At 37.3% G+C, this 25,113-nt stretch overlaps 1 protein-coding gene across 2 annotated transcripts; it reads left to right on the top strand.

Annotated features, from left to right (window-relative positions):
• Window positions 1-948: 948 nt before the first annotated feature.
• On the top strand, window positions 949-10,313 carry LOC104086114 (GPI-anchor transamidase-like). 2 transcript variants are annotated; one of them, XM_070181949.1, is made up of 12 exons: window positions 949-1,216; window positions 2,423-2,464; window positions 2,586-2,730; window positions 3,429-3,658; window positions 3,944-4,001; window positions 5,088-5,165; window positions 5,291-5,379; window positions 7,709-7,787; window positions 8,443-8,620; window positions 8,729-8,877; window positions 9,666-9,754; window positions 10,070-10,313. In XM_070181949.1, exons 1-9 carry the CDS (start codon window positions 1,092-1,094, stop codon window positions 8,605-8,607), a joined length of 1,011 nt encoding a protein of 336 aa, XP_070038050.1. In that variant the 5' UTR covers window positions 949-1,091; the 3' UTR covers window positions 8,608-8,620; window positions 8,729-8,877; window positions 9,666-9,754; window positions 10,070-10,313. The 2 variants fall into 2 exon arrangements, with proteins under 2 accessions (XP_070038050.1, XP_070038049.1); XM_070181948.1 differs by lacking the exon at window positions 9,666-9,754.
• The last annotated feature ends 14,800 nt before the right edge of the window (window positions 10,314-25,113 follow it).

Here is a 25,113-nt window from a genome sequence, read left to right as displayed (position 1 = left end):
AGTTGCTCATCATGTATGTACATGTATATTCGAATATATTTTGTTATTGTATGGTTAGTATAGAGTTTGATCAACTAACTTAAGAGCGCATAATGGATAGGCATTTGGTTAAAGCAAAGTTGAATTCGACAATATAAAGTCTCCAAAAAACTTTAACTTCTGTCACTAAGACTTGCAAAGTCTTCGTACCTTTGGTGCAACGAATTCATTAGAGTTGGGGTGCTGTAAATACTTTTGAAATTTAGACAAGCGACCTAATTTAGATTTTTCAATTTACTATACTTTGTTTACTAGCCGTTGTATTATTTTAATATTTTTTTCTCTTATTTTTTTTCAATTAAGAAAGTAGGTACATGCCAACTGTTTTTATAATAGTAGATCAAGAAAAAGAATAAGTGACTTAATTAAAATGATTTAGAAGGTTCTGGGTCATCTGACGGACTGAGGGGTAATTTTTAAAAGTTTGCTGATGGTAAGAGTAAATTTGGCCGGATAGTATAACGGTAGAAATAAATTTAGCTGATTAATATAACGGAGGTTAGGTGTAGACAATATTCAAATATAGAGAGCTAAATTTGGACCTTTTCCCTTAGAAGAAAGGTTAAAGATAAGAATAAAAGAAGAGGGGTGTGTTTAGTTAGAAGGAAAATGACTTAAAGGAAATATTTTTCAAAAAAAGTAATTTTTTTATGTTTATGATGACAAAAAAAAATTCGATAAAGAATATTTTTCATCAAAGAATGATTTTATTCATCTATGGTCCTTATAACTCTCTTTTAACTTTTAATTTCTTATTGCCTATTTCAACTTACACCTAGATAATATTATTAATCTTTAATAGATAAATATTCCATCGAAATACTCTCCAATTTATTAATATTATTTATTAATTTTTGTTATATATTTTTTCTGAAAAATTATTTTCCAAGAAAACATTTACTTCAGTCGTATCAAAGTAACACACAAGCTTGCAATCTCAAAATTTATTTCACAAATAGCCAATCTCTCTTTCCGAATCAACAATTCCACCAAAAGGTGAACAAAGAGAAATTAGCAGTAGAAAGAGATGGAAGTATGAGCTGCAGTTGAAAATGAAATCCACATTTCTGTTTTTTTTCCTTCTCTTTTCTACTTACTTTTGCAATGGGATCGCATCAACTTCCTCTGCGATGCATACTAACAATTGGGCTGTTTTGGTCTGCACTTCTCGTTTCAGGTAATTTTTGCTTTTCGAGCTGCCTTTTAGCAATTTATTAACAGATTTGTGCTGGGGTTAGGTTGGGAGGGAAATTAGGGTACGGGAACTTGGAAAACCTCCATGAAATAGCTTACGACCAATCTAACTTAGTACACTACTAAACAAAATTGAATTGACGCATAGTTGATTGATTGATTGGTCGGTTTTATTCTAATTCAGTGTAATGAGCTTTTAAGTCAACTTTGTGTATATATGATCTTACATTAAATTTGGATGTATACCATGTTATGATCCTTCTTGAGCCGAGGGTCTATCGAAACAACCTCTCTATCTTCACAAGGTAGGGGTCTGTGTACACACTAAGCTCGCCAGAACTCACTTGTGGGACTGTACAGAGTATGCTGTTGTTGTTATTGTATATCGTGTTATGATCCATTGCAAGGTATGAGACTCGAGCCCTACATCAGTATTGCAATATGCTGATGTGGGGTTTATATAGCCTTGGGCTCTCCCACCTCGCACTTTGTGAGATTCTACTGGGTCGTTGTTGTTGTTGTCGCTCTCCCACCTCAAGAGCTAGCTTTGGGGTGTAGTTCTCCCTTTGTTGTATCATGCCCATAAAAATGATGTGTCTATAGCATCTAAGAGTGTGGCTTAGTGGTCAATAAAGTAGATGCAAAACCATGAGGTCTCAGGTTTCAAATCCTTACGTGGAGGCAAGAAAAAGAAAATACTATGTAGGTGATTTCTTCCCATTTGACTTAGCCTTGGTGGGTAGAGTTACCTGGTACTTGTGCTGGTGGGACATCACATGTATCTCATCAGATAGTCGAAATGCATCAAGCTCTGGCCCCGACACCACCGTCATCGAAAGAAAATTTGTCTATAATGGAGTCATGTCAGCTCTTATTAGGCGCGGTAATTTTCACCATGAATGGGGGACTAAAAGAGGTGTTTATTGAAGAACTAATGGTGGTAGAATGATAAGTTTTTAACTGTGATTAGCCTTAATTCGAGAAATTACGAGTTTCCAAAACCTGCTGTTGTTAATTAAAGGCTCTCTGTGTGCAATACTTACTTTTTAGCTGGTACACTTCAAGTTTAACTATAGACACTGGATTTAGCTTTGATACAGGATAATCAAAGAGTTCCTGAAACCATTTATCATTACTTAGAAAGCGTTATGTTTGCAAGAGTCTTGGCTTATTTGTTTTTACTCTTCAGGTTTAATTACAGACACATGGCTAATACTTTGTCTCTGTACAGGTGAGAATCTGGTTGTTTAAGCACCCATTGTGATCATCATTGATTATCTTTGTCTTCCTTTCCATTTCTGAGCTTCATTAGCTGCGCTCTAATTTCTTTTCTCTTTGTTCTTTGAAATCAGAACTGTAAAACGATTAGGCATACCTGATGAAAGAATTATTCTGATGTTGGCTGATGATATGGCTTGTAATTCTCGGAATAAATACCCTGCACAGGTCTTTAACAATGAAAACCACAGGCTAAACCTATATGGAGATAACGTTGAGGTGTGTAAAGTTTCTTCCTCTGTCTTGCCTTTCAATATTGCTCCCGAATTTAATGTTAATTCTATAAGATATTCTATGTGGTTGACATTTACCTTAGCATTATCAATTTAGTTATTCTTATCATGGTCGAGATACGTAGTAATGGATACTCATGGTCAACAACTTAAATTTGAGGATAGACAATGAAAGGAAGGCGACACGGAAGACCACACCGTCATGCTTTTCTGGAGTATATGGAATAATTAGAATAGGTGATTGTTTCATAATAATGAGGAAGATGTAGAAACATCACGAGTTCTTTTTTATTTCAATTGTATTTTTGGTGTAAGACTATAAGGAGGAAATACTATGATGTATGCATACTTGGACAAACTTGGTGGAAGACAATGAGTGACACAAAAAGAGCTAGATACACATCTTCCACATATTTGTTGACAACAACTTGGTGTTTATTAATGAAATCCTTTGACTTTATCAAAGAAAAAATTCCAGCATTTTAAACAATTTTAGCCGGGTGAGGTCAATATTTTTCTCCTCGCACTGTTGTAAATTATATGTTTGCACTAAATATTCTCTTCAATTCACTTCTATATATATCTTCGGACTGGCTTTATGAGTATATGAATTTCACAGAATTCAGGTTGTTTTTGTTATCTATTTACTGTAGTGGTCTAATTTAACAAGCTTCTAAACATCAGGTAGATTATCGAGGTTATGAAGTAACGGTTGAAAATTTTTTGAGGGTATTGACTGGTCGTCACGAAACAGCTGTCCCAAGATCAAAACGTCTTCTTAGTGATGAAGGAAGCCACATACTTCTGTACATGACAGGGCATGGTGGAGACGAGTTTTTAAAATTTCAGGATTCAGAGGAGCTTCAAAGTCATGATTTAGCTGATGCAGTGAAACAAATGAAAGAAAAGCGTAGGTAAAGTAATCAGCCTTGTTTTTCGTTGTTTGTTAATGTTTTGTTGAAAAATAAAATTGATTGTAATGCAAAATTTGCTTAGGAATCATATGGACTTTGTTGTCTCCCATTTTAAACTGATAAGGGCCTGTTGGATATCTGCTTTGAATCTACTCTGTTTGGTGCTATGGCATTTATGTGCATGACTCCTTGTCGGTTGTAGCTTATTGATGCTGAATTGATCAGATAGTTTCTTTGCTGGTCCTATGAATGATGTTTTGTCATGTCTCCATTGTTGAATTTCAGATTCAAGGAGCTGCTAATAATGGTTGACACTTGCCAAGCTGCTACTCTTTTCTCTCAGGTGACTTTTGCCTTTTTGTCATTAATGCAATGCTGTTCTTGCAAAACGTTCAATGTCACATTGCTACCCTCTATTCTTGCATCATCTAATCGTAGTTAGTCCATAACTACCAATGTTCGTCCATTCTCCTATTGTTGTACTTGAAGCATCTAAAGAAACTAATTTTGGTTTTATGTGGCTGGTCTTTTAATGGATTTTTGTTTTCTGTTAATTAACTTTTTTGTAAGTACCTCTAGGTATATTTTGAATGACTCGCCACCTCCTAACCTTTCAGCATGCCAAGTAGTTTGACCTTCCCAAGTTTAGTGATTGGGGATGCTAATCTTCACCTGCAAAATTTTTGTATGACATGACTTAAGGATGACAAAGGTAGAACTATTTGAAGACTGGCATTGATGCAATAAAACTCTGTTGAAGACGTGATTCATTTCATTCATCATTTTTTGCAAGTTAATACTCTACTCAGGAGTTAACTGTAATGATACTAGTAAAAAAGGATCACTGGTTGATGATTGGGGTTGAAACTTATTCTTGTTCCAGATTGTGCCTATAGTTTCTTGCTTATAAATTGATGAAAAGCATACTCTGAGCAAATTGAATTTCTAACTCCGAATTCAGTAGATATCAGACATATGTGGAAATTTCTGAGGAAAGCCCATATTCCAATGCTTTTGAGATTAGAGTCCCATGGTTGGACTATTCGCAGACATCTGTAGTAATTAAGTATGATGACATCTGGCTATCCGAACTTGATATTTAATCAGAAAGACTTTGAGTTATGATTGTAGATTGAGAAGTTTCAGATTCAGTGTATTTTTTTAATTTTTCTCAGTACCTTAATAACTATCTTAAATCTCATTTTCTCTTTGATTTACATTCTCTTAATGGTAAGGATGCCTTTATCAACCACCCCCCCCCCCCCCCCCCCCCCCGGTCCCAAAAAAAATTTAAAAATAAAATGGGTTAGGTTACTTTTCAAATCAGGTCCACTCAATGCATAAAACATTGTTGCTTGGTCCTTCTCACACATTCAGTAACAGGCTCTCTAACTAGGTTGGTAGAACTGAAATATATTTTCCCTTGTAGCTTCAATCACCTGGCGTTTTGGCAATTGGGAGCAGCATGAAAGGGGAAAATTCATACTCACATCACTTGGATGCTGATGTAAGTCTTAACTTAATGAAAGACTTGTTTAAAATGCCTATTATATCGACAAGGCAAAAGAATATGTTCTCCTTGTACTCGCAAAATTCTGTGAGTTTTCATCCTCCTTTCCTTCTCTGATACAGGTTGGCGTTTCAGTTATAGATCGATTCACATTTTATACCCTTGCATTTTTTGAGAGGGTGAACATATATGCTAATGCCTCATTGGGCAGGTAATTACATTTCACAACTGGAGGCAATACTGGTCGCTTTTCTTGATATCTATAGATTTTAAGCTGTTTTTCTTGAAATATATGGATTGTATCAACTACTGACATCAACTTAACTATCCATTGCTAGTTTGTTTTACATTTTTTCACTGTATTTAAGGCTACACAAGGGCACTAGTCTGTATATATGCTTATGATAAATGGACCTTGGGCCTAACTCAACCCCAAAAGCTAGCTCATGAGGTGAGGATTGCCCAAGACCATATAAAGAGGCCACAAAAACCTCATCACTCACAAACCCCCTCATGCCCAGGCCTGAAACTGGAGTGTGGACAACATATATAGGGGTCCAACATTGGTAAATAGGCCTGGCTCTAACACCATGACAAATGAACCTTGGGCGTAACTCAGCCCCAAAAGCTAGCTCGTGAAGTGAGGATTGCCCAAGACCAATAAAGAGTCCACGAAACCCTCATCCCACCGATGTGGTACTCAACAATTTAAAATGGGTATAAATTATTCCTTAATGGAGATTAGGCTTGCATCATTATCAAAAGGAGAGCCATCCACTAGCTGAGTAGGGTAAGAGAGAAAGGAGATATCTTTTTTGAAGCTGCAATGGCCATCAGTTATGGGTTTTACTTGATAATAAAAATGCTGAAGTATACTCCTTTAATTGATTATTGGGGATAATTCAGAAATTTTGAAGGATAACGATTGGCTGTCAAGGGTCTGATTGTGGCCTGGCCCACAAGGATTTTCTTTAATCAAATGGAAAGAGTCTTATCCAAGGATTTTCGATTTGGACTTTACCTTATATTTAGAAGGGCAAAGGTCCAAATATGCCCTTGTACTATACGAAATTGAGCATATTTGCCCTTCATTAATACTTTAGCTCAAATATGCCCTTACCGTCACATAGTTGGTCCATATATGCCCTTAGAGTTACACAGTTGGCCCATATATGCCCTTTTCGAAACGGAATTCACCCAAACTAATTAGCTCTTTCTTTAATTGTATTAAAGTATATTACAAACACTATTTCCTTTTTATTAGTACTTTTTTTTCTTTATCTTTCTCTTTTCTTTCTTCTTTTTTCTTTTCTTCTCTTTTTTTTTCCTTTTTCTTTCTCCCTTATCCGATTTCCTCCATTAATGATGTCTTCTCCATTTTCATCACCAATTTCATTTGACAAAACTCATGAATTCCAATTACTAAGAAAATTCTCCCATAAGGTAATAAAGTTCCAATTTCACTGGCCCTCTAAATAAACGAAATTAAATTGTTCCAAAAATTATGGTTTAAACTTTAAAATAATAAAAACATCTCAACCTTTAACAATACTCAAAAGACCAAAATATTTAAATTGTTTCCAGAAAGATAATTTAATGATTAAAAGCCTAGAGTTCAAGTTGTAGTATTATAAATTTGAGTTATGGGAGATAATTTAATAAATTTAATGATTATCAAATTGGAACTTGATTACCTTATGGGAGAAATTTCTTAGTAATTGGAATTCATGAGGTGAAATTGGTGATGAAAAGGAGAAGACATCATTAATGGAAGAAATCAGATAAGGGAGAAAGAAAAAGGAAAAAAAAAAGAGAAGAAAAGAAAAAAGAAGAAAGAAAAGAGAAGAAAAGAAAAAAGAAGAAAGGTAAAGAAAAAAAAGTACTAATAAAAAAGAAATAGTGTTTGTAATACACTTTAATACAATTAACGAAAGAGCTAATTAGTTTGGATGGATTCCGTTTCGAAAAGGGCATATATGGGCAAACTGTGTAACTCTAAGGGCATATATGGACCAACTATGTGACGGTAAGGGCATATTTGAGCTAAAGTATTAACGAAGGGCAAATGTGCTCAATTTCGTATAGTATAAGGGCATATTTGGACCTTTTCCGTATTTAGAAATGCTGCATGGGTTATTGAAATCTTTTAAGCAATGCTTGGAACTTTAGAACGGGGACTGTTGTAGAGGGTAAACGGGAGTGCTTATTTGGTAACATGGGTGCTAATTGCCTTGCCTGGGTTGGCATCTTGGATAACCTACATGTCATGGACTCAAGCAGCAAATTGGACCAAAAGTAGATCCAGAATACTTGGTGTAGTTTGAAAAGGTTAACTGCACTGGGTGCTTGACTGCTGGTAATTCCTTCTGTTAGGTTGACTATGCTCTCATGGATCCTAGAAATTCTATGTGCCTCTCTTCCTGTTTTTTTTTTCAATCTCCTTTTTCCTGTCTTAATCAGAAGATGATGTGTTTTGGACATTGATCTCAATGTTAACTCTTTCTGATAGACTTTCTTTAAATTTTTTTTCCTCTTTGCAGCCTTTTCAGTTCATATAATCCAAATATGCTGATGTCAACTGCATATTATGCTGATCTATACCCTCGTCGACTAGAAGAGGTACAACTTTATGCTAGTTTCTGTACCATGCAACCCTGCCCTCCCCCCTACCCCGACTCCCCCAAAAGAAAAAGGAAATACATGGAAAGAAAAAAACTTGTTGAAAACGAAAAAAAAAGAAAGAGAAAGTAAAGGATCTTAGTGGGGATAGGATAAAGTAAAGGAAAAGTTGCACTTCTTCGGTCCCACTTTATGTACGGTTGATTGGTTAAGAAGCTGAAGATGTTATTTTGACTTGCATGATACATTAGTAGTAGTGGAAGAAATTATCAAAATTGTTGTAAAAGAGTTAGTTAATTTAATAGGACCCCAGTTTCATCTAAATACAGTGCACTTCATTTCTTTTAGTTACTTACCATGTGGGCTTTTAACTGCTTACGATGAGCACAAACAAGTGTCAATAAACTTGCTTCAGTATGTAGAAGTAAAGTAAAAATAATAAAAGTTCTAAAAGAGGTCCATCATAGCACAAAATTTTATGAATATTTTTCCCCTTTTTATATTCAAGTTGAAACAACAAAATGAGACAGTCAAGTGTCCGTTAAGCTGTCCTAAATTAGATGATTAACTGAAATGGTACTTCTGAATACCTGATTTGTTTTTGTCACCCAACAAACTAATTAGACTGTGGTGGGGCAATCTCTGACTTTGATAGGTATCTGTGACAAATTTTTTCGGTTCAGTCATGGAGACGATACACACTGATTCTGCTTATAAAGCATTCACTGGCAAAGATTCCACATTAGAGATGCCTCGGGAAATCCAGCCAAGACATACGGCGAACCCTAGCAAGTTCAGATGTTCAATGTCCAACCAGTGACTCAAATATTGAGGCAAGTGTTAATTACCACACCCTTTCTAAGCTTTTCTGTTGATAATTTATCGGGTAATTGCCAACCCCATTTAGAAAAACAAAGTTTGATTAGGAATGAATGCTACAGGATCCACAAGATTCTTGTCCTTTCACACATTTTTGGAATTCAATGAATGACAAAATGAGAAAGGTTGAGGGTCTGGATAGCTTGGTGAACTTTAGCTTGTTGTTGATGTTTCCGTTGGTGGCATTTTCCTCTTGGCTCTCATGTTGAAGGTAAAACAATTGTCCTTTCTGCTCCATATTCTTTTTTTAATATAATTAATATCGTTGGTAGCAAAAAGTGGACAAATTCTCCTATACAAGGTGTAAATTAAATGTCATCGATTTTAGTTTTTTTTCTCCGTTAAAAAAAAAGAATATCATTGACATCTTGATTGTAGCAAAATTTTGGTAGTTATAATGTTTTGAACTGTTTTCTAATATGAAATGGAAAAATTATGATGTATCACGTTCCGAACATCTTTATTCGAGACTTTTCGGGCTTCAAGTGAATTATTACTGTAGGCCTCTCCCCTCTCGTAGGCTAACAGAGATTGGAGCCTGGTAATTGCTACATTACACCCTTCACATTCTGTTTCTTGTTCTTATTTTCTCAGCCTGACCCACTCCTACTCCCATTTCGTGACTACCTCATTTCCTTCATCTCTAATTTAAGAATATCTTCCTTTTGACTTGTTTCCGAATGCCAGGTGGGCCCGTCTTCACATCTCAATTATCTGTATCATACGTTTTTGGCCCACCCGTTCCCCTTCTTCCTCCTTTCTTCCTTGTGCACCATATGCCCATCAACTCTGTTGACTTTGCACCATAACTGAAGATAGGTCTACTTCCATACTTGGCATATTATATAATCGAGATCCGACTTTAATCTTTACTGAATGAGGTAAAGTTCTTCTAGCGGCCCTAACCCATATTCTCCTTCATCTTCCATGCATAAATGTCCTTTATCTAACCATTCCTTGTATGTCTTGCTTTCTCAAGTTTCATTTTGTTCACATTAGGAAATGTCAACTATATTTACATGGGGAAACCCAGACAATCCGGCAGCCGTCTTTAGTTGATAAGTTTGAGTTTCTTGCCTCCTAGACTGGTAAGTGTCCTTTCAAGTTTACATTATAAACTGGCCTTTCAGATTAATTATACCTCTCTTTATAATGCCTTCTGCCCTTGAATCATCTGATCGAGTTTCCTTTCATGTGAAACTTCATCTGTATAGCTATCCCACTATGGAAGGTTAAATTATCCTATCAAACACCGTCATGTAACTGTTAGTGTCTACAGTCGTGCTAGGGTAAACCATTTCCCTACCGATTTGGGCTGGTATCTAATCTGCATTTGTCTTCTGCTGTTCGTCCAGTCTGATGTTGTCTCTTTTGGTTTTTAACATTTGAGCCTTCTTTTTCAGTCTCAGAAGCGGAGGCAAGATATCAATTTTTTTGAAACAGCGGAGGCAATATTAATTGATACTTAAAAGGAGCGCTATTGGTCCTGCACTATTTCACTTCCATGTTTGTTGAAAACATTGGTTCGATGCAAGCTGTTCATCTAATGAAAAGTGTCCCAGCAGCCAATTGAGGCGCCATTGTACTGCAAAATAGAAATTATAGTACCTTTCACAAGTAGAGCAATATAGAAATTACTAACCATAAGGTTTGCGAATTCTTAAGTTTGGTTGAATGGTAGATAAGGGTGGCAAGTGGGCCGGGCCTGGTCCTAAGTGGGCCGGTTCTATGCGGTCCGGTCCCGGGCTTCGCGGGCTTATTGCTGGAACCGGCTCGGGACCGGGACCACGAACTAACGGTCCCGTGTTAAGTGGGCCGGTCCCGGGCCTAAACGGGCCCAACAGAAACTTTGTATTTTTAATTTTTTTTTATTTATAGAAGTTAGAGAAAAAAAATAGTAATAAAGATATATAAGCTATATTCGATTTATGTATTATATATACATCTTAAAATATATATATACTATATTATATACATAGTATACATCTTAAAATATAATATATATACATCTTAAGATATACTATATATATATAGTATAGTATATCTTAAGATATATATACATCTTAAGATATATAAGCTATATATATATATAGTAAGATGTATATATAGTATATCTTAAGATGTATACTATCGAATATGACTTATAAACTATGTATATATATACATCTTAATATATATATATATATATACATATATATATAAGCTTATATATATATACACTATACTATACTATATATACATCTTAAGATATATAAGCTATATTCGATTTATATACTATATAAACATCTTAAGATATATATATATTTATACACACACTATACTATATATACATAGTATATAAGTCATATTCGATAGTATATATATATTAACATCTTAAGATATATTATATATACATCTTAAGATATATATATATATATATATATATATATATATATATATATATATATATATATATATATATATAGTATATAAGTCATATTCGATAGTATACATCTTAAGATATATATAGTAAGATGTATATATATTGTAGTATAGTATATACTATATATACAACTTAAGATATATAAGCTATATTCGATATACATATATATATATATATAAGCTTATATATATACTATACTATACTATAATATATATACATCTTAAGATATACTATATATACATGTATATCTGCTATATATATATATCTAGTATACTATGTATATATAGTATATCTTAAGATGTATATATAGTAAAGTATAGTATATATAGTATATCTTAAGATGTATATATAGTATAGTATATATAGTATATCTTAAGATGTATATATAGTATATCGAATATAGTTTATATATCTTAAGTTGTATATATAGTATATAAGCCGTATTCGATAGTATATATATAGGCTTATATATATATATGTATATAGTAAGATGTATATATATTATAGTATAGTATAGTATATACTATATATACAACTTAAGATATATAAGCTATATTTGATATACATACATATATATATATATATATATATATATATATATATATATATATATATATATATATATATATATATATATATATATATATATATATATATATATATAGCTTATATATATACTATAATATATATACATCTTACTATATATAAGCTATATTCGATTTATATACTATATATACATCTTAAGATATACTATATATACATGTATATCTGCTATATATATATATCTAGTATATCTAGTATACTATGTATATATAGTATATCTTAAGATGTATATATAGTATAGTATAGTATATATAGTATATCTTAAGATGTATATATAGTATAGTATAGTATATATAGTATATCTTAAGATGTATATATAGTATATATATATATACTATACTATAGTATATAAGCCGTATTCGATAGTATATATATATATATATATTTATTTATTTATATAGTAAGATGTATATATATTATAGTATAGTATATACTATATATACAACTTAAGATATATAAGCTATATTCGATATATTCGATATACATATATTTATATATAAGCGTATATATATACTATACTATACTATAATATATATACATCTTACTATATATAAGCTATATTCGATTTATATACTATATATACATCTTAAGATATACTATATATGCATGTATATCTACTATATATATATCTAGTATACTATGTATATATAGTATATCTTAAGATGTATATATAGTAAAGTATAGTATATATAGTATATCTTAAGATGTATATATAGTATATAAGCCGCATTCGATAGTATATATATAGGTTTATATATATATGTATATCGAATATAGCTTATATATCTTATGAGATGTATACATAGTATAGTATATATATATATATATATATATACTATATTATACTATATGTATAGCTTAAGATATATAAAAAGACAAAAATATTGTCAAGAGATATTCAAATCAATGCGTTATATTTTTATTATAGTATTAAAAATCATGGCAATATCTTTCTTAGTTTTCCTCCCCCCTATGGAATGAGCACAACAAGGTGCTAATACCACCATTGAGAAAAAAAAAGAAACTAATCAAGATGTGCCAAAATACAAGTTACATATTAATTTACATGGTATCTCTTACAAATTTCATAAATCCTTCAAGGTCCGGAGGAATTTCCGTTGGTGGTGGCGGAAATGAAGCTTGCTCATCACCGCTTCCAGGCGAAGCATCATCCTCCGCAAGTTCAGCTAGCATTTCTTCGTAAGCTTCGTCTACCTCTGGCTGTGATTCAGCAAGTCCAAAATTTTTTCTTTCCGAACGGATCCAATCTCTGAAAAGTACTGATTTTTCCAAGCTCTCCCTCATAGACGCTCTATAATCATCGAGTTGAAGTCTTGCTTGACTGAAAGCGCTCTCTGATGCCACTGTTGAAGCTTGAATAGTTAAAATATATCGGGTCATCCTTGAAAGAATCGGAAAGTATTTTTCTTTGTCCTTCCACCATTCCAAAATATTAAAGGAGCCATCGGGATTCACTTCCTCAATTCCCTGTGACAAATAAACTTCAAGCTCATTTAGTTGTGAAAAATCACTAGTACTAGAACCTTGAGAACCCCTGAACCCTGCCCAAGTACTAAGTGCTCTTACTCCCGCAGTTCTTTTAGATGATTGAGAACTAGAAGAAGAAGGAGTTGGAACATTTGGTCTAGCATGATCTAATGCAACTTGATAAGCATTATAAATAGTTTAAACATTTATTTTAATTGAGGCTATTGCGATAAGAGTTTAATTTTGTTTCGTCTACTATATGATGGTTTGTTCGAGGACGAACAAAGGTTTAAGTGTGGGGTAGTGATGTTTGGCATATTTCGATATGTGTTAATGTTACTTTACCCATGCTTTAACCACTTTTTGATGTTATTTAATCTTTAAAACACCCAACATGGTGTAATTATTGGTTTGATGACTAATTAAGTTATGTGTGACGATTTAAGGTGTTCGGAGTGCAAAATATGAAGAAAAGGTGGTTTAGCTAGAGGAAGAAGGGTTGGATGCGTCGCATCCAACCTAGGAAAACATCATCCTGCATGCAACCTTAGCAGTGAAGTTGTGCCATCGCGTCCGCCATCGCGTGCGAAACTGGGAAGTAGAAGTGAAGCTGGATGCGTCGCGTCCACCATCGCATGCGAAGCTGAGAAATAGAGGACAAGGTGGATGCGTCGCATCCGCCTTCGCAGGCAAAAATTGAAATGGAGGACAAGGTGGATGCGTCGCATCCACCTTAGCATCAATCCCTGAAGCCGAATTGGACTAGGAATGGGAGAGCTTTGGCCCACGACTTTTGTACGCAATATATAAGCTAAAAACGCCTCTTTTAGGTTATCTAACATATTGGGAAGGGGGAAAAAACCAGGAAAAAGCTGTGAAGGCCGGAATTCATCAAGTTTCATCTTTCTCCCACCAAACTTAGTAATTTTTATGTTTCTTTGTATGATTTGTTGTTTGGCTACCATGTCTATGTGGAGCTAAACTTCACGTTCTAGGGTTATGGTTCTTTCATGACTATTGTTATTCGGATATTGATTTTGACTTCTTGATTTATCATATTAGTTTATTTATTCAATCTTGCGCTTAATTATTTAATTGCTTGATCACCAATTGAATATTATCTACGAATCTAGAATTGAACTCGAAAGTGGGAATTCTATATTGCATATAGGATTGAGTAGGGCAAGTTCTTGAACTCGGGCATCGGGGAACGGATTCGTGGTTAGGATAGACATATACCTAATTACCTTGCTTGGTTGATTTACAGGAATTATAAATGCGTTCTTGTTGATTCTAACTCCATAGACATATAGGCGTTAGGTTAGCTTGAATAGGCGAGTAAGAACTCGACAGACTCTTATGAGCAATATTAACCCTGTCAACCAATAAGCTAGATAAATTAGTCGGTCAATTCAATTGAAGAATACAATAGGATTGTTAGATAGACCATAACCCTAGATCGTTTTCATTACATTGATATCATTAAAATCTGCTCTTCCTCTGTTCAAAGTTTATTATTTATATTTTTCTTATTTAATTAGTTAGAATAAAATATTTTTAGATTTAATTCTTGTTTAGATAATTAAGATAGGCTAATTTAGTTAATAGTTAATCATAAGTCCTCGTGGGTTCGACATCCGACTTTGAGTCACTTTATTACTTGACGACCGCGTATACTTGCGTGAGTGTGTTTGGTCGCAACAAGTTTTTGGCGCCGTTGCCGGGGACTTAGAAATTAGCTACGTGACTAAGTTAAGCTTTTATTAGATATTTGTTTTCAAGTTTTAATTTTCAGTTTGCCTGGTTTGTGTCAACGCAGGGTTTACTCTCGAATGCAGAGGAGTAGAAGTGCAAACAACCTCATTCCTCTTGATCCAGAAATCGAACGAACATTACATAGAGTGAGAAGGGAACACGAAGCTAGAACGAGAATAGAAAGAGATTTGGACATCGCAATCCAACCACAGCCAATAGATATGGCAGGCAATGAAGAGCGTCCGGTAATCGAAGCCGCAAGGCCCAATCTTGCGAATATGACTCAGGCTATTGTGAAGCCTGATATCACTGGGCATTTTGAACTCAAACAGTACATGGTACAGCTGATTCAGTCCACAGGACAATATGTGGGTCTATCTCATGAGGACCCGCAGAGGCATATTCAGAACTTCTTGGAAATCACGGACACTTACAATTATCCGAACGTCTCCAAGGACTATGTCAGGCTGACACTATTCCCTTTTTCACTGTTGGGGGAAGCTAAAGAATGGTTGCAAAAGGAGCCCGCGAACTCTATCCACACTTGGGATGATCTAGCAAGGAAATTCCTGATCAAGTTTTTCCCAACTAAGAAGACAAAGTCGTTGAGGAGCCAAATTCTTGGGTTCCAACAACGGGATGGCGAGACACTTCGTCAAGCTTGGGAAAGATACAAGAAACTACTCAGAGACTGCCCGCATCATTGTCAAACTGATGAGGTATTGGGTCACACTTTTGTTGATGGGTTAGATGAAGCATCAAAGATGAATCTTGACTCAGCTTGTGGGGGTAGTTGCATGGCAAGACCGTATAGTGAAATACAACTCCTGCTAAATAATTTCACTGCTAATGACCATAATTGGCAAGGAGAGGGGGATTCACGAAGGGTAATTAAACAGAAGGCCGCCGGTTTGATTGAGCTTGATGACTTTTCCGCCATGAGAGCCGATATAGCAAAATTGGCAAATCAGATGAATAGAATGACAACACAACAAATGCAACATGTACAGCAGATGTCTATTTGTTGCGAACTATGCGGAGACAGTCATATGATTGACATGTGCCCCACGAATCCTGAATCTATATACTATGTGGGACAACAAAACAGAGGTCCTATGAATCAACATGCGCAATATGGGAACACTTACAACCCAAACTGGAGGAATCATCCTAACTTCTCATGGGGCGGGAGTCAACAGAATCAGTATAGGCCTCAAGGGAATTTTACTCAACCTCAGAAGCCACCCCAACAAATGGAAGAAAGTACGAATGACTTGCTGAAAAAGTTGTTACTAGACAATCAACAGCTCAGGACCGATTTCAGAAATCTTGAGAGGCAAATGGGGCAGTTAGCAGCAAACCAAAATACTAGACCTACAGGCTCACTTCCCAGTGATACAGAGAAGAACCCTCAAATTAATGCAGTTACACTTAGAAACGGGAGGGAACTAGAGGAAGCGCCAAGGAAGATAAAAGAAAAACCTATACCTGGGGGGAGTTGACACCTAAGGCAACACAAGAGTCAAAGGAAGATGATGCAAGTTCAGAGCGAATGGAGGTTACAAGGCCACCACCACCTTTCCCCCAAAGATTGCAGAAAAGGAATGACGATCGCATGTTCAACAAATTTCTCTCCATGTTGAGTCAGGTTCAATTAAATATTCCATTAGTGGATGTACTTCGTGAAATTCCAAAGTACGCTAAGTACATAAAAGACATAGTGGCTCATAAGAGGAAATTGACTGAGTTCGAGACGGTTGCACTTACTGAGGAGTGCACATCAAGGGTCCAAAACAAGCTTCCCCAAAAGCTTAAGGACCCTGGCAGCTTCACTATTCCAGTACAAATCGGTAATATTAACGTGGGACGTGCTCTGTGTGATTTGGGTGCAAGCATAAATCTGATGCCGTTATCCTTGTTTAAGCAATTAGGTCTGGGAGCTCCGAGACCAACCACCGTGATGTTGCAATTAGCTGATAGGTCCATAGCCTACCCTGAAGGAGTGATTGAAGATGTGCTGCTGCAAATTGGAAAATTCATCTTCCCAGCTGACTTCATTATTCTAGACTTCGAGGCTGATGAACAAGTTCCAATCATATTGGGACGACCTCTCTTGGCTACTGGCGATGCAATAATTAAAGTGAGAGAAGGGAAAATGATTATGAGAGTGGACAACGAGGAGGCAGTCTTCAATGTCTACAAAGCAATCCAACTCCCCCGCCACTATGAGGAGCTCTCTATGATATCTGTGGTGGAGGTGGATGAGAAACTTCTTAACACGAGTGTATATCTAGGCGACTGTTTAGAAAAAGCAATCATGCTATTTGATAGCTTGGAGATGGATGATGAGGTTGAGGAGATAAAGGGAATCCTAGATACATCATGTGGTTACATGCAAGGAATAATCCCGTTTGAGCCCCTGAATAGGCCAAGTGGCCCCCCACCAAAGCCGTCAATTGAAAAAGCTCCAAATTTGGAACTTAAACCCCTACCCCCTCACCTTCAATATGCTTATTTGGGAAGTTCTGACACTTTACCTGTTATTATTTCTGCTCACTTGTCTAAATTACAGGAAGAAAAGCTATTAAGGGTGCTACGTGAGCACAAGCGAGCAATTGGGTGGACAATGTCTGACATTAAAGGCATTAGTCCAGCTTTCTGCATGCACAAAATCCTCATGGAGGACGGACACAAGCCGAGTGTAGAACACCAACGCCGACTAAATCCAATCATGAAAGAAGTGGTAAGGAAAGAAGTGATTAAGTGGCTTGATGCAGGTATTGTATTTCCAATCTCTGATAGTAAATGGGTAAGCCCCGTTCAATGTGTGCCGAAGAAAGGGGGGATAACCGTAGTAGTTAATGAAAATAATGACTTAATTCCGACAAGAACTGTAACTGGATGGAGAATTTGCATAGATTACAGAAAACTAAACAATGCCACCCGGAAAGACCACTTTCCCCTGCCTTTTATTGACCAAATGCTTGATAGATTAGCTGGCCAGGAATACTACTGTTTCCTGGACGGTTATTCGGGGTATAATCAGATTGCTATAGCCCCAGAAGACCAAGAGAAAACTACATTTACATGTCCTTATGGCACGTATGCGTTCAAGAGAATGCCCTTCGGTCTTTGTAATGCACCTGCGACTTTTCAAAGGTGTATGATGGCTATTTTCACTGACATGGTTGAAAGATATGTAGAAGTATTCATGGACGATTTTTCTGTGTTTGGATGTTCTTTTGATAGTTGTTTGATGAACCTTGATAAAGTGCTAGCTAGGTGTGAAGAGACGAACTTGGTGCTAAACTGGGAAAAGTGCCATTTCATGGTACGTGAAGGTATAGTTTTGGGGCACAAGGTTTCAAAAGATGGTCTACAGGTGGATAAAGCAAAGGTGGAGACGATCGAAAAATTGCCCCCGCCGACATCCATAAAAGGCATTCGCAGTTTCTTGGGTCATGCAGGTTTTTATCGTCGTTTCATTAAAGATTTTTCGAAAATTTCTTCCCCTTTGTGCAGGCTTCTAGAGAAAGACGTTACCTTCAAGTTTGATAATGCATGTCTGAAAGCATTTGAGGAGCTGAAGGGAAGATTGGTGACTGCACCAATTATCATTGGCCCCGATTGGGCACAACCATTTGAGTTGATGTGCGATGCAAGTGACATAGCAATTGGAGCGGTGTTGGGGCAAAGGAGGGATAAAATCTTTCACTCCATTTATTATGCAAGCAAAACTATGAATCCAGCTCAGATGAATTATACAGTGACTGAAAAGGAGTTGCTTGCAGTGGTGTGGGCGTTTGACAAGTTCAGATCCTATCTAGTGGGAACCAAAGTCATCGTCTACACAGATCATTCAGCTATCAGATACCTATTTGAAAAGAAAGACGCCAAGCCGAGGCTGATTCGTTGGGTCCTCCTCTTGCAAGAATTTGACTTAGAGATCCGAGATCGAAAAGGGACAGAAAATCAAGTGGCCGATCATTTATCCAGATTAGAGAGCCGGAACCATGTAGCTGAAGGAGGGTCAATTAAAGAAACATTTCCGGATGAGCAAATATTGGCAATCACCTCAGGTGAAGCCCCATGGTATGCAGATTATGTGAATTTTATCGCAAGTGGGGTAACGCCACTAGAGTGGACAGCTGACAATAGAAGAAGATTCCTACATGATGTAAGGTTCTACGTGTGGGATGAGCCATTCCTATATAGGCAGTGTGCAGATCAGTTGGTGAGAAGGTGTGTTCCTGAGGAAGAGATGAAGGCTATACTACATGACTGCCATGCGTCACCATATGGAGGTCATCACAGCGGGGATAGAACCGCCCAAAAAGTGCTACAATCAGGTTTTTATTGGCCAAAATTGTTTAAGGATGCACATGCCTTCGTTAAAAATTGTGATAGATGCCAAAGAACTGGAACTATCACGAGGAAGCACGAGATGCCCTTGCAAAATATACTGGCGGTAGAACTTTTTGATGTTTGGGGGATTGATTTTATGGGACCATTCCCATATTCTAACGGACACAGATACATCTTGGTGGCGGTCGACTATGTTTCTAAGTGGGTAGAGGCCATAGCTCTTCCTACTAACGACGCAAAAGTTGTGGTAGACTTTGTAAAGAAGCACATCTTCACACGTTTTGGGACCCCAAGAGTGTTGATAAGCGACGGGGGAACTCACTTTTGTAACAAACTGCTGAATAATATTCTTGCAAAATACGGAGTCAAGCACAAAGTTTCTACTGCCTATCATCCCCAAACGAGTGGTCAAGTAGAAGTTTCCAACAGAGAGGTCAAGCAGATTTTGGAAAAGACAGTAAGTATGAATAGAAAGGACTGGGCCGGGAAGCTGGATGACGCATTATGGGCATATCGCACTGCGTACAAGACCCCAATAGGCACTTCTCCGTACAGGTTGGTTTATGGGAAGGCCTGCCATCTGCCCGTCGAGCTTGAACACAAAGCTTATTGGGCGATTAAAAAGCTAAATATGGAGATGGACTTGGCCGGTGAAAAGAGATTGCTACAACTCGACGAGCTTGATGAGTTTCGATTGCATGCGTATGAAAATGCCAAATTGTATAAAGAGAAGACAAAAAGATGGCATGATAAGCATATCCAACATCGTGAGTTTGAACCAGGTCAACAAATTCTACTGTTTAATTCAAGGCTAAAGCTTTTTCCAGGAAAGCTTAAATCTCGATGGTCGGGTCCGTTTGAAGTGGTTAGTGTGAAACCTCATGGTGCGATAGAATTGTGTGAAAAGGGGTCCAATACGACATTCTTGGTAAATGGCCAAAGAGTAAAACACTATTGGGGTGGTGACATTGCACGTCACAAGACCACAATGGACTTAGTGGAGGCATGAAGAACATGTTGCGTCGTGCCGCGACGTTAAATCAGGCGCTTCTTGGGAGGCCACCCAAGTTAGTTAGTTTTTTTTTTTTTTTAATTTTTTTTTCTCCCTTCTTTTCGTAGGACATAGATTTTATTCAAGAAAACGAGGCGGATGCGTCGCGTCCCCCTCAGCAAAAAAATTGACGGGCCAATTGCTCAAGGCAGTGAAGTCTGCCTATCGCGCCCGTATCGCGTCCGAAAATTTTTTGAAGGAAAACGAGGCGGATGCGTCGCGTCCCCCTCAGCAAACAAATTGACGGGCCAATTGCTCAAGGCAGTGAAGTCTGCCTATCGCGCCCGTATCGCGTCCGAAAATTTTTGAAGGAAGACAGGGGGATGCGTCGCGTCAAAGCTCGCACGCACAGGTAAGTAATATATATTTTAACACATCTTAAGATAACCTATTCGAACAAAAACGTTTCTTGCGACGCATCCACTCGTCTCGTTTTGGCGACGCCTACGAACGCAGAACAGAATTCTCTCATCGAAATTGTATCGCAATAAGATCAAACGCGACAGGTACGCATCATCCTCTTCGTTCTTCCGTTGGCTTCTCTCCAAATTCGTCTCTCCTCCCTCCTTCAATGGTAGCAACAAGTAGGTTTTGCAATTTCAAGATTTTTAGGGCTGTCGTTCTTGGTAGTTGTAATGGTTGAGAGATGATAAACTATAATTCCCTTCATCTCGTCCAACTTTGGGAGGGTAGTTGCACTGCTCAACTGATAGAATGAACTAGGCACACTTGTTGCATACCACATGTTCGACGAATTGTCCCTGAGAAAAATTTAGGCGTCGGTGAAGTCTGAGTAACCGAGCAACATTGGTGTATGCTTGAGAATAAGTGTGGGGTCGAGTGAGGGGCTATGTGAAATTGAGTTTTTGAAGAAAGTTATCACATACTTGCTGAAAGTCATGAGCTACAATTCCATGAAGAGTGAATGGCATGACTTTACAAATAAATTGAAGTCTGCAAGCTGTCGCAATTGCTTTCAGGCTGAACTTCGCTGTTTCATCTGCTAATTGTTGAATTCTTTGCATTGCAGGTACTTAGATTCGTAAAATGACAGCAGCAAGTAAACCATCCAAGCAACAAGACAAAGATGGTAATAAACAACCGCCCAAAAAGCCTACCGGAAGGGCAGCGGGCGGTCCAAATCCACAGAAAAAGAGGAAGCGGACGGAGAAGGAAATGGAACTGCTGCCTAGGCAGTTAAGTGATGATTCAGAGCAAGAGGAGGAGGAAACATTGGTCCGGAGGACAGTGAAGAAGGGTATTACACCAAGCAAAGGAATAGAGATACGAGAGCCTGTGACATACCAAAGAAAAGCTTCGAGAATGAGTGCTCCAACTGATAAAGGGAAGGAGAAGATTACTACAGAATCTGAATCCGATTCCGATTCGGACAATGACCACCTACAGATCAACATGAGTGATGAAGACGAAGGTGAACCCATAGACCGAGTTGATTGGGAGAAATACTTTGTTAATGAGAAGGCATTTCGAGCCTATAAGAAGATATTGGTTTCAAAGAAGTACATTCCGGAAAAGCCGATAAACATCGGACCACTTAAGACAAAGTACTCAGAGTTTCTCCAGTCAATTCGAGAGGTGCAAAAATGGGGACCCATTCTGAAAGGTCATGGCAAAGCCAACCTCACCATTGTTAGAGAGCTCTACGCCAATTGGCGTCACGCACGGGGAAACATTGTGCGAGTAAGAAGGGATAGATATTAATGTGTCAGCTGAAGCTCTGAATAACTTCTTAAGGGTGCCACACACACTCACTGACAGGTTTGACGCCATATGCAAAACACCAGATTATGCACACATTAAGTCTGTCCTATGCCCTACCAGGAAGGATGCAGAATGGAAGCATGGGAGTATGGAGTACCACTCTATAGCAAAGGAATTCATGAGTGCGTTAGCACGTGTGGCTCTAAATTTCATTTGTAACCGACTGCTGCCATGCCAACATAAAACTGATGTCCCTCGTTACCGCGCACTCGTATTATATGCTTTATTAGAGGGGATACCACTCAACTTCGGAGCCATCATGCATGATCAAATGCAGCGAACCAGGATGAATTACAAGTGGAGGCTGTTCTTTGCTAATACCCTAACGGCTTTTTTAACAGAGAGGGGAGTACTATGGGACAAGGAGAATGATGACATTGAGGCTAAAGCTCCAGGACCATATGATGTCACTCATGTTCTAGAGCCGAACAAGGGAAGGTCTTCTAAGCTCACCGTCCAACAATTATTTGAGCATATGCAAGCAGATATGCAAGAGAACAGGGCTGAGCTGATAGCGACTCGTGTCGAGTTGAGTGCCACCAGGGATGAGTTGAGACAGACTCGTGCGGATCTAAGCCGAGTTCAGACCGAGCAGGCCACGATGATGAAGGAGATATCATTACTCCTCAGAGCTCTGGTTCAATGTGCAGGTACAGACATCTCCCAGCTGATTGCATCATCCACTGCCGGACCATCCACTCCTGTTCCTCCCATAGTCACCGAGGCTCCACTCAACAGGCCTATTGAGGTCGCTGTAACACCTGATACAGAATCAGCACCAGTTGTTGATGATAGGAATGCTATGGATGCAGATGCTTCCTCCACCTTGACTTCAGGGAGTCCTTCTCACCCTACTTTACCTTGTTTGTGTGCGTTGGGGACAACGCACAATCCTAAGTGTGGGGTGGGGGTGATTTATGTTTGATGTATGGATGAATGTACTAATATATTCACTGGATTAATGGCATAAAATAGCAGTAAATTCATCTATATGGAGTAACTATCAGTTTATCTATTAGTTTATTTATTTAAAAAAAAAATATATATATATAGTATCTTTGTAGATAGTAATAATCCCCTGTGATTTTTCTTTGTGCCTCGGTTCTTTTCCATGGGATGTAGTTTGAACCGGGTAATTTTGTTTTCTTTTTAGAGTAGAGTAGGAATGTAGGGAATAAAAGGAGGAAGAATGATGAACCTAGGTGACCTTGACTTGGTTGATACTGGCATATTTAAGCTTTTACATATGTAATATCTTCCCTTCTCACTCTGAAATTATTGATGATGCCTTGTTAAAACGGATAGCATGTTTTGTTGCAGCCTATTTCTCATTTTCTTGACTTGTGTTCACTTTGCGCTTAATGCTTAATATCTCGTGGCTCCGTGAATACTTGCATTGTTTGAGAGTCGGAATGTAACCGTCCTTAATGAGTCATGTGCCATGTGTGGTGAGGTTTTTGTGTAGTCCATGTAGTGTACTTGTGTCTAGAACTTGCCCGGTATGTGAATTGAAGCGAAATTTTAGGTGATGCTCGGTTTGAAAAATGATTTTAGGCTTTCTTTGATCTTTTTGAGCTTATTGCTTATCACAAATAAAATCTATCCCTAGTTAACCCTTTTGAGCCTGTAGACCTTTTATTTGGTACCCACATTACAAGCCTATACCCTTTTTATTCTTAATTGACATTGTTTTGATCCTTTTACCTCTTAAAGCACTTTAATTGTTAGATGAGCGCTAAAAGAAGTAAGAAGGGACTAAGTGTGGGGTGACTTTTGAGTGGAACCAATGAAAGAAAGAAGGGTGCACTTGTTTTGTAAAATAATATACTACTAGCGAAAATTGAAAAAATAGTTGAAAAAAAAAAATTGGAAAAAATATAAATGAATAAATTGTTGTCTTATTCTTGCTAGTGGGTATGAATTAAAGTAGTGCTTAAAGAAAGAGGAAATATTGTTGGGGTGATATTATTTGTGAAATTGAAGTGGTGTTGAAGAATTTGCGCTTAAGTTATTTGATGATGTGTTAAAGTGCTTAGGAAGTTGAGTCACTATTCCTAAAATATATCCTACCCGTCCCTTAGCCCACATTACAACCATGAAAAAAGTCCTAATTGATTTTAGATCGAGCGAGCTTACATTAGTAGAGATTTACATTAAGGGCAAGCCTATGGTACCAACTGCATGCATGCGACTTCTTTTTGTGAGAGTGAGCGATTTTCTTTGTGAGCATGAGATTCGAATGTGTGGATTGATTCTACTCTCTTTGCTTTTGTTGTGAGGGCACATGGTTTCACGAGGGATAGGTAACGTTATTAGACTTCTCTATGATGTTGGTTGTTCAAGCCATGAGTGCATTGTGACATTGAGTCGGTTTTTGAGGTTAGGATTGTTGTGAGCATGTTGTCTTTGTTCGAATATGTTTAAAGAAGGGCATAAGAAAAGGGAAGTGTGTTGATGCATAGTCTAGAGCCTAATTGTAGCAAATAACCACGGTCATAGGTGCAGTGTGCTTTGAACGATAAGAGTTTAATTTTGTTTCGTCTACTATATGATGGTTTGTTCGAGGACGAACAAAGGTTTAAGTGTGGGGTAGTGATGTTTGGCATATTTCGATATGTGTTAATGTTACTTTACCCATGCTTTAACCACTTTTTGATGTTATTTAATCTTTAAAACACCCAACATGGTGTAATTATTGGTTTGATGACTAATTAAGTTATGTGTGACGATTTAAGGTGTTCGGAGTGCAAAATATGAAGAAAAGGTGGTTTAGCTAGAGGAAGAAGGGTTGGATGCGTCGCATCCAACCTAGGAAAACATCATCCTGCATGCAACCTTAGCAGTGAAGTTGTGCCATCGCGTCCGCCATCGCGTGCGAAACTGGGAAGTAGAAGTGAAGCTGGATGCGTCGCGTCCACCATCGCATGCGAAGCTGAGAAATAGAGGACAAGGTGGATGCGTCGCATCCGCCTTCGCAGGCA

The sequence above is a fragment of the Nicotiana tomentosiformis genome, chromosome 8, assembly GCF_000390325.3.
Source record: "Nicotiana tomentosiformis chromosome 8, ASM39032v3, whole genome shotgun sequence".
NCBI lineage: Eukaryota > Viridiplantae > Streptophyta > Magnoliopsida > Solanales > Solanaceae > Nicotiana > Nicotiana tomentosiformis.
Note: the sequence above shows the minus strand (reverse complement) of the source record. Positions and strands in the feature narration are given on the sequence as shown.